Source organism: Musca autumnalis, unplaced genomic scaffold (genome assembly GCF_047663935.1).
Source record: "Musca autumnalis isolate F117 unplaced genomic scaffold, ASM4766393v1 scaffold_1, whole genome shotgun sequence".
NCBI classification, from domain to species: Eukaryota; Metazoa; Arthropoda; class Insecta; order Diptera; family Muscidae; genus Musca; species Musca autumnalis.
This window is the reverse complement of record NW_027411644.1, coordinates 102,266,835-102,277,786: the sequence shown is the minus strand read 5'-3', so window position 1 is coordinate 102,277,786 and position 10,952 is coordinate 102,266,835. Positions and strand designations below refer to the sequence as shown.

At 34.8% G+C, this 10,952-nt stretch overlaps 1 protein-coding gene across 1 annotated transcript; it reads left to right on the top strand.

Moving 5' to 3' along the window:
- The first annotated feature begins 2,222 nt into the window (after positions 1-2,222).
- On the top strand, positions 2,223-10,489 carry Fer3 (48 related 3). Its single transcript, XM_073986801.1, has 2 exons — positions 2,223-2,361; positions 9,968-10,489. Exons 1-2 carry the CDS (start codon positions 2,223-2,225, stop codon positions 10,423-10,425), a joined length of 597 nt encoding a protein of 198 aa, XP_073842902.1. The 3' UTR covers positions 10,426-10,489.
- Positions 10,490-10,952: the final 463 nt, after the last annotated feature.

Here is a 10,952-nt window from a genome sequence, read left to right as displayed (position 1 = left end):
TTTTTTAGGTTTTCACGATTTTGCATGGAAATCGCAAGCTCTATCGAAATGGTATTAAAGAAGGTATTGTATCAATGAAAATTCTCTACAAGATTGTCCTGTACGATATTTACGTAGGTATTACCGTTTTTGAGATATAGAAGTTCAAATTTTGACAATTTACTGTCTGTATCGTCTCCTTATAAAACGAGGTCATGCCTGCAGTTTCAACTTAAACTTATATATCTCAAAAATGGTACAACCCAGGAAAAATTACGAAAACCAATCTTATAGAGAATTTTCACAGCTATAAGATTTTCTCTAGTCACATTTCGATAAGACTTACCGTTTTTAGGCAACTCGTGAAAACATAACAAAAAAACCTAAAAATGTGACCTGAACTTCTATATCTCACAAATGGTAGTAAAACCAAGGAACACATCATAATAGTCAATCCTCTGGAGAATTTCCACAGCTACAAAATTTTCTTTAGCCCCATTTCGCTAGGACTTGCTGTTTCCAAGCAAAATCGTTAGAGATCTTTTTGAATTATCATAGGCTCAGAAATTTGAAGCAAGATATACATTTTAGACATAAACGGAATCAAAAGCAAACCGAGGTAAAAGTGTTAATACACGGTGCGCCTTAACTAAATTTAAATGAAAGGTGCGTACACCTGGTTCTGCGGTTTCTGAAACTATAAGGTTTATATATGAGAAAATTTTAAAAAATAAACAAAAAAATCGACGGAGCGATTTTCAAATAAATCGCGGTCAAAGTTCACATTTTTATGCCTTTTTTAGGTTTTCACGATTTGGCTTGGAAACCGCAAGCCCTATCGAAACGGTATTAAAAAGTATTGTAGCAGTGAAAATTCACTACAGTATTGTCCTGTACGATATTTTCGTAGGTATTACCATTTTTGAGATATAGAAGTTCAAATTTTGACAATCTGCTTATAAAACGAGGTCATGACTGCAGTTTCCCAACTTAAACTTTTATATCTCACAAATGGTACAACCCAGGAAAAAATTACGAAAACCAATCTTATAGAGTATTTTCACAGCTATACGATTTTCTCTAGTCACATTTCGATAAGACTTACCGTTTTCAAGCAACTCGTGAAAACCTAACAAAAAATCTAAAAATGTGACCTGAACTTCTATATTTCACAAATGGTAAAATCTAGGAACAATTCATACCAGTCAGTCAGAATTTCCACAGCTACAAAATTTTCTTTAGCCCCATTTCGATAGGACTTGCTGTTTCCAAGCAAAATGGCGAAACCCTAAAATAAACCTAAAATGTGAACTTTGAGCGCGATTTATTTAAAAATCCCTCCAGCGATTTTTTTCTTTTTTTGGATTTTTCTCATATATGAACATTGCTTTTTCAGAATCCGCGAAAACTTTCCAGATGAAAGCGGTTTTCATTCAATGTTATTTAAGGTGCACGCTGCATGACATTGTTTTATATGGGGCCATACAGTCAGTACATTGTCCCAATTTGAACTTCTGTATCTCAAAAATGGTAAAACCTACGGCAATACCATTGATGTCAATCTTGCAGAGAATTTTCACTGCTACAACATTTTCTTTAATCCCATTTCGATAGGGCTTGCAAAATTGTGAAAACCTAAAAAAGTCCTAAAAATGTGAACTTTGACCGCGACTTATTTGAAAATCACTCCGCCCATTTTTTTTTGTTTTTTTTTTTTATTTTTCTCATCTATGAACATTGCAGTTTCAGAAACCACAAAAACTTCCCAGGTGTAAGCACCTTTCATTTAAATTTAGTTAAGGCGCACCGTTAATATTTAAATTGTTGAATATAGCACATTCATCAACCACAAATAGTGCCATCTACATTTGAACTATAAGTGCAATTGGGATAAAGTCACCCTCTTCAAGTTAACCAATCAAAATGCAAACAACTGTTACCAATTGGAATAGAGAACAAGAAAAATGGTGACAACACTGAGCAACCCCTATATTGAACAGGATTTAAAGGAAAATGCATTTCTTAGTAGAATTTGAGAGATATAAAATAATATTACAAAAACGCTCGGGTACATTTTAATGAAAACTTCCAAATAGAAAAGACTGAACAGAGGCAAAATACTCATAGAGACCACAAGTGATTCTAATACGAATAGAATTATAAGAAGGATACCAAAGAAAACCAAAGAAAATAATTAATAATTAGTTAAAAACTCATTATTGAATCAAATTAAACAAATTAATATGCAACATCCTCCGGAATCTGCATACATGTCTGAAGTACCATTTCAGCCATTGTGGGCTCAGGACACTGCTCCACCACCACCTCCACCAATTGTGCCCTATCAGGATTTAATTACTGGATTTCCATGCAGTGATTTGGGTAAGTATTTTTTCCAAATTTGTTTGAGTTGAGATGTTTTTATGTTTTTGCAACTAGGGTAAGTGCACCAGTAGTCGGCACTTTAAGGATTCTCGTATCTTCAGCCGTATGTCATTCCGAGTCTAAATATCCAATCAAATTAAATTTAAGTTGTTATGATTCGTTATTTTGTGTAGTTTTAGATTATATAAACAATTTTTTTGATTATTTCTGTTCAACATGCAAAAAATACAATTTTAGTGAAATACTGCTTTTTCACCAGTAGTCGGCACCATTCCCCGATAGTCGGCATGATATGATCCAGTAGTCGGCATGTTATATTTAAATAAAGAAAAAAATGCATACTTTACATTTTTTCTTAAATATTTGATAGAACTATAGCTTAAGCATTAGTTATTTATACATTTCTAGTTTATTACATACGTTTCTATTGATTTTACTTCAAACAATAAGGGAATTTAAACATATTAGCTTCGTTCCCGTACTTTTTAATGGTAAAACTCGTAAAAGAGAGAACGGCAAAAAATTTGTTCTCACACACAAGTTTTTTGAAATAGTTCGGGAACGGAAAAATGGAAAATACGTCAAAAAAAACTGGAACAAATGTCAAAGTCGTCGTATCAGCCAATCAGACGCCGGCAACCATGTTACTATTTTTTTACTCGCCCAAATTTGTCGTGTAAAAAGTTTTTAAAGAGAGCGTCATTCAGCGCCATTTTTGTTTAAAGAGAAGTGAACATTTTACAACTTTTTTGTGTACGGGAACGCTTTTTCGAGTAAAATGTGTAAAAGTCGTAAAAATTGTAAAAACTTTTTAGTTCTGGAACACAGCTATTGTTTAAATAAATTAGTTCGTACCAGTAGTCGGCATCTATTACCCAGTTGTCGGCACCCCACTACGTACGTACTTCAAATCATGGCTGATATTGCTTAAAATCGCTAAAGTTCCTTTCAAATTGAAACTATTTTTTATTAATTAGCCTTTAAAGTATTTCTTTAGCATTTTTTTACAATTTTTATCCCAAAGTAATCGATAAAAATCAATGTTTATAACCCCATGCCGACTTCAGGCAAATTTTATATTTTTTTGTCCCTAAAGTCGGCATCAGCAAAAATTGCACAATTATAAATATTTTTTAAAAATTTCTTTTTCTGAAGTGTTCTTTTAACTGTTCTCTACCTATATAACAAAAATGTTGTGGAAAATTTCTTCATTTTAAAATAATTACAGAGCTTATAAGGTTAACATCTCCACAATTTTTTTCTTAAGAAACATGCATTTTCGGTTGTGGTGAAAAACCCTCACTGACAAAAACTTAAATTTCGATATAATAATTGGTCCTAGCTCAATGAAATTTTATATAAAGTTAGCTGACAATATTGTTGAAGAATTTTTAATATTATTTTCCTATTTTGTTTTCTTAATTTTTAGTTATTTGAGTTCAAATTCAAAAGGTGCCGACTACTGGTACATGCCGACATTAGGTGCACTTACCCTATATGGAAAATGGTATCTTTTAAAGAAAATTCCAGAACTGTTTGAGAATACATACAAGTAAAATAAATATTACACAAAGAAACATCGAGAACAAATAAAAACATAAGCACAAAGGATTTTTTATAACTTCAAGAATGACGAAATAAGCCTCGATTACAAAACATATAGTGCCACCCGAAAATAATACACCCTGGTTGGTGGTTAATGTCATTTTCGTCTCAAGTGGAGACTGAAATCCTCCTGGTATAACCTAGAAAACGATCTTTTACACCCTACAATTGTAGTGAACTACGTGTTAGTTCTTACGTTCTTACAAAAGAAGGATAAAACCATTATGGAAAGGATCCAAGACGGAATGAGCCTACTATATGAGAACCTAAATCATTGTGAATATGAATGTACAAAAAATAAAAAAAAATGTTTTCCTTCAGCTATAAAGGCCTGGGTACATAGGCCGCCTCGCCTGTTTGTCTTGCTTTCTTGCTTCATTTCTGACATAATAGGTCGAAACCGGTAACTCTGCGTGTTGCGTGTGCGTTCAAAAATACAAAAACAAAATACTTGTATTTCAAATAGAAATATATGTATTTTGTTTTTGTTTTTTTTAAACGCACACGCAACACGCGGAGTTATAGGTTTCGCCCATAAAAATAAAAGAATAAAGAAGGCCGAGCAAATTTCAACTGGGTTGCCCTTCTCTTTTTTATTCTTTTATCAGAAGTAAGCAAGGCAAGCAGTCAAGGCTGCTTATGTACCTAGGCCTTAATTGTCTCCAAGAGTGAAATGGTATAATGAAACTACGATACGTAGCATATTATTATTAAATAAGTAATAGTGATAGTTTTTGCCATTTTGAAAAAAAAAATCACATAATGTCCCCAGAAATATCGACAAGTGCTCATTTTTAGCGAGTTCATCGTTGCTAATTTTTATGGCATTGCCTAGCCAACGAACGAAATCGTTGTATCTCGATACGTTTAACTATACTGATGTCGTCGTATAGTTGACACAGTTGTTCATACGATGCACAATGTTGCCGCTTCCATACAAAGGTGGACAAAAATAGAAGGCATTGACCTTGTTGATGAATTTTTGCACAAGTACTTATGAGGGCACACGAATGAAAAATATCAACTTTGGTCCATATCGGTTCAGATTTGGATATAGCCCCCTTATATATTTTCCCGATTTTGCTAATACTCGTTTAATTTTGATCGAATAGCCTTCAAATTTAATATGTAATATTTTCTTATATATGGAGGCTATATCCAAATCCGAACCGATTTTTGTAAACATCTGTGTAGCTGCTCAGGGGCCTTAGAAAATAACACATATTAACTGTGAAGGCTATTCGATCAAAATTAGAGTCGTAGCAAAATCGGGAAAAGATATATGTATATGGGGCTATATATAATCTGAACCGAAATCAAAATATTAAGAATTTATTTTTTTTATCAAATTTAAATGTTTAATTCTTGATAACGTTACTTTGCCCATGTCCAGTTGATGTCAACTTATTGTACTAAAATTTTATATTTATAGCCCACATGTCAAATCCCCATCCAAAACTTTTAATATTATCAACAACATTTTCAGAAATAATTATTTTAGTGGTGGTCTAATTTTCATGCGATTATCGATTTAGATTACTTGGGAAATATTTTTCATATTTAAAGAGCTATAACTTCGTTATGGATTATTTCAGATTCGTCGTATCTGATGTGTTTACTGTAAGAAAGAAACGTAAACATATATAAAAGTTACCATCTCATTTTTTGATTTTTGTCCACTGCGACAACACTGTGCGACGTCGATATTCTTCGTCAACGCAGATGGCCTGTAGATCTTTTGAAGAACTTTTATCTCGAACACACCAAGCACTGCCTTATCTGCTTGCACAAGTGCCCAGGATTCGGAACCATACATTGGTACCGGTAATATCAGGAATTTTTAAAGTGTTATTTTTGTTTAACGTGGTGTGACTTTGTTTTTAAACTGCTTACTTAAGCCAAAGTAGCATCTGTTGGTGAATACATTTCTTCTTATTTCGCAATTGATGTTGTTTGGTGTGTTTAAGGCGGTGCCAAGGTAGATGAGGTTTTTAACTATCTACAAATTAAATGAACCAAATTTCACAGTTGGTCCGAGTTCTATGGACGCATTTTGTGTTGATACCATCAGCTTTGTCTTGTTGCCGTTTATTGCCAGACCCATTTTAGCAGATTCTCATTTATGAACATTGCTGTTTCAGAATCCACAAAAACGTCTCAGATGTAAGCGGTGCATGACATTGCGTTACAGTCAGTGCGTTGTCCCAATTTGAACTTCTACTTCTCAAAATACTTAAGGTCAATCTTGTAGGGAGTTTTCAACAACAACATCGTAAAAACCTTAAAATTTTAACTTTGACAACGATTTATCTGAAAATCACTCCGGCGATTTTTTGTTTTGTTTTTTTGATTTCTCTGAACTTTGTAGTTTCAGTATCCACAAACACCTGCCAGGTGTAAGCACCTTTCATTTAAAGTTAGTTAAGGCGCACCGTGTCCTATTTGAACTGAGGACAGATTCAGCTTGGCGGGGATACCAACTTCAGACATGGCTTGGAATACTTTTGAACGTATATGGCTATCGAATTTTGCTTTATAACCTACAAAAAGGTGGTAAGTGTCGACCTGCATCTCTTGGGTCATTTGCAGGGTAAAGATCTGGTCAATTGTAGATACGTAAGGTCTAAATCTGTATTGGTATGGTCCAATTATTTCGTTGACCATAGTCTTTAGTCGTTCACACAATTCGTTCGCAATATAGGTTAGAGCATTCAGTCTTACTTCCTTTCTTGTGGACGGGACACATGATGCTCAGGTCGGGTACGCGCTCTTCCTGCCAAATGGTACTAACTAGCTTATGCATACACATTATCAGCGTGTCGTCTCCGGTTGTGAACGGCTCGGGCTGTAAGCCACCGGCTTCTGCTGCCTTATTATTTTTTAATTGCTGTCTACACCTCATCTTCCGGTATTTGATCTGTGGCATCTTCGCCGCCTCACTAGAATTGGATACCGACAGGAAAAATGCTCTTCCCATAGCCTAAACACATTATCTGTATCTGTTACCAGATTACTTTGCTTCTCTCTACTGGGGGTGTGTCTGTGTCAAAGTCTTCAGTTTGATGTTTCAGAATTTACGGACTTCACATTCCCGTTTTTTTTAATATCTTTTTTTTCCTACGGAAAGGACGTTTCTCCTTTTTTCCCAATACGTCTTACGTGCGCTACGAGTTGATACTGATTGTAGTGTATCCCTATATGCCGCATTCTTCTCTTTGATACCATCACGACACTCCTGGTGATACCATGAGTTCCTTCGTGGATGTCTCTCGGCTATTCGCATGGAGTGGGCTAAACTTTGCCACTGTGTTGATGTGTTATCGGAACATGGAGTGCTTTCTTTAAGCAATTGCTGCCGTGTTTTGTCTGTTCGTACTTCATTTGCTATGTTTAGTCATGTACGTACCTTTCCTACAACAAGATGATCGTCGGAGTCTATGTTTGCTCCTTGGAAAGATCGTACAGCCAACACGCTCAATGAATGTCATTCGCCTATCGCAACATGATCAATTTGTTTTCTTGATTTTTTTTTTGGCCTGGTGTCGATATGCTTAATTCTGGTATTGCTAACTACCACGTTTTTGTGCGGTTGCGAAGGCTATCAGTCTCATACCATTGTCAGATGTTTAACTGTAGATACTGAATTTCCCGACACGTGGGCAATTTTCATTTTTTACATTAAAGTCACCTATTATGATTTTAATATCATGGACATCGATCATATGTTTTATCAAGTAGCTCGTCTACTCGTCCTTGCCTTGGGAGGTTTACAGGTTTCGCAGATCGTGGTCCTTTGCGGGGGTCGTCAACCTTTGGTGGGTTTGTTTTAATACCCTACACCACATTGTGGTAAGGAGTATTATGTATTTGTGTGTAACATGCAAACGGAAATGTGATAGACCCATGGTTCCTTTTAGGAATATACATAGAATCACTTTACGAGTCGATTTATGCATGTCCGTCCGCGCGTCCGAACATTCACCAAACACTCTATATCTGTCTAATTCATGAAATTTTAAATGTGGGGCACTTCCTTCAGCTTCAGTCAATTGTTTGGATTGTTCTTTTGTCTCTGGAGTATAGTGGTGGATCCATGTCTCATCAACAGTTATAAAACGACGCTTAAAATCCATTTTATTTCGCTTAAAACGATCCAAACAAGCTTGAGAAATGTTCATTCTTATGCGTTTTTGATCGACTGTTAACAAATGCTGCACCCATCTTGCAGAAAGCTTTTTCATCTGTAGTTCTTCATGCAAAATTAAATGGACTCGATCATTTGAGGTGCCCATGATATTAGCAATTTCACGCACTTTTATTCGTCGATCATTTAACACCATATCATGCACTTTGGCTACAATTTCTGTTGTGTTTGCTATTTTTGGACGTCCACTACGTGGTTCATCTTCAATGCTTGTACGACCACGTTTAAATTCAGCAACCCAATTTTTTACTGTTGCATATGAAGGAGCACTTTCACCTAACACATTCACCATATCATTATGAATTTCTTGTCCCGATAAACCCTTTTTATGTAAATATTTAATGACAGCATTCATTTCCAATTTTTCCATTGTAAAAAAATTGCGGATGCGTCTTTTTTGAACACCTGTTCCTATATGAAGGAGTTGCCAGATCGAAACAAAATTTAACATGTGTTCATAACAGAGATGGAAGTTTCCAAAACACTTAACTTTTTTCTGTTTATACCGCGCTTTTTGTGCTAGGCTAAGAAGTTTCCGAACTGCCCTCGTAAAGTCGGTCCGCCGGATTTTGATCCTTTCATAACTGTTTTTTTCTTTATTTTTCATAGTACGATGATTTTTTGTAGTGCTGGGTTACTACTCCAACGCCCAACCTAAATTTTTATCGTTCTTATGGATGAAAGCGCGGCACATGTTAGAAAAAGTAGTAGAAGAAATGTTTTTTCACCGAAGTCTATCTGCATCAAAATAGGTACCCAGCCAGCATTTTTTGAAAATTCTAATCAAATTCGAGCCTTTTTGACCCGACTGCACGATTAAAAAGCTGGAGTATGAGCTCTTTTTCTGATCATAAATGACTCCTCTGTCGGGAGGAAAACGTAACTTCAGGCGACTCTTCTAAGTCTTCCTCTGCATTAGTTTCGAGTTATTTTTGCCCATTTTCTGATGGTAAATAAAGTATTTTTTTCGAGTCGTATTTTAACCATTTATTGGTGATTTGTTGATTAATTCGGGACTCTTTTTTTCTTTTTTTGAATCATGTTTATAATCGTTTTTTGGTATTTAGGGATTCATTTATGAGTATTTTTATTAGACGAAACAAATTAAAAAAAAAATTCATTTTATTCTTCTTTGTATTTTTCTTCTTTCCTTTGTTTTGTGTCATCTCTGCTTTGTTGACTTTTAATTATCCTTTATGTTGCGCGGTGGTTAGTATACTGCTTCTTCATTTCACTTGGCAAAACTTGAACATGTGTTGTGTTTGTCTATACTCTTAATATTATACGTTACAATTATATCAAAGTTTTGTAGAAAGTGTACATGAGAATTATTTACAACCAAACCATAATGCTTAAAAAAATAAAACAAAACAAACAGTGTTTAATCACCTATCTGTTTAATCACCTATCAACATAAGATCAAAATGTGAGAATAAATAACGAAAAAAATAGTCACATTTTAAACGCCTCAATAACTTATTTGTGATTGCTACACATTTGTTGTTGTTTTTTAAATTGAACTCCATTTAATCATTACAGGGAGTCATTTTAGAGTCCCTTTCTGTTAATACAAGCTACTTAATCAGTTTTTAATCACCAAAAGGACCCTAAAAAGACTCCGCAATGTGATTTAAAAAAATACAATCTTCCAAATGCTAGCTGGATATAATTGATTTTGTATAAGGACTGACTTCAAGTGATTGTTGAGCAATGAACATTCCGGACTTCAAATTATACACATACATACATACATATGCATGTACATACTAACATCTTACTACTAAATCATTTCAGCTCTTTGGCAACGATCTCAAGTTGGTACGATTGTAACACCTCGTCCCAATGGCAGTGGCCGTCAAGTCAATGGAACCTCATCCAACAATCCAAATCCAACAAAGAAAACTCGTCGCCGTACAGCATCATTGGCTCAACGCAGAGCAGCAAATATTCGTGAACGACGACGAATGTTCAATTTGAATGAAGCTTTCGACAAGCTACGACGTAAAGTTCCAACATTTGCCTATGAGAAACGTCTCTCTCGCATTGAAACGTTGCGTTTGGCTATAACATACATTGGATTTATGACTGAACTACTTACGGGAACTCCAATGAAACGTTCAACCGACATCTATGGTAGCATGAATGGTCATGCACCGCATCATCATCACCATCCTGCTGCAATGCCGCATCATTTACATCCGTCAGCCTTTCAAAGGGATTTTGTATCGCCATATGGTCATAGCTTGGCTTAAGTGGCGTGGCGCTAAGACGTATACTATTTATAATTTCTTTGTTGATTATTGTGTAAATTTTTAAAAAAAATTATAATAATTATTTTAGAAATTTAAAATAAACTTTTTTGTGTCATTGAAAAATGTATATTTTTTATGGGCTGTTCCAGTACTGCAAGAATCTACTAATTTTTACTATTTTTTCCGATAACATAAAGGAAAAAATGTTATCGTAGTAAAAAGTAGTAGCTTCTTGCAGGTTCTGGAACAGAGCATTAATTTAATAGCAAGACACATTTACCCTGCGTTTACACATGACAATTGTCAAAAACCAAAACTTGCCTGTGTGATGTAGGCGTCTCGACAACTGCAAAAACAGTTGCAAAATTATGAATGAAAATCATCGATTTCTTTTTGTTTTCCGTTCACATACAATTTTGTTTTTATTTATGTTCTTTTGTTTTCAACACTTTCCAATTATTACCTCATTTATTTTTGCAAAAATGTCTAAAATTTGTTAACCCGACTGTCTGTGAAAAAATTATAGA

Bases quoted from the DNA above. Each gene is read 5' to 3' on its own strand.
- Fer3 (XM_073986801.1), top strand. From the start codon at position 2,223: ATGCAACATCCTCCGGAATCTGCATACATGTCTGAAGTACCATTTCAG. The intron at 2,362-9,967 runs GTAAGTATTTTT...AAATCATTTCAG, and splicing joins ATTTCCATGCAGTGATTTGG to CTCTTTGGCAACGATCTCAA.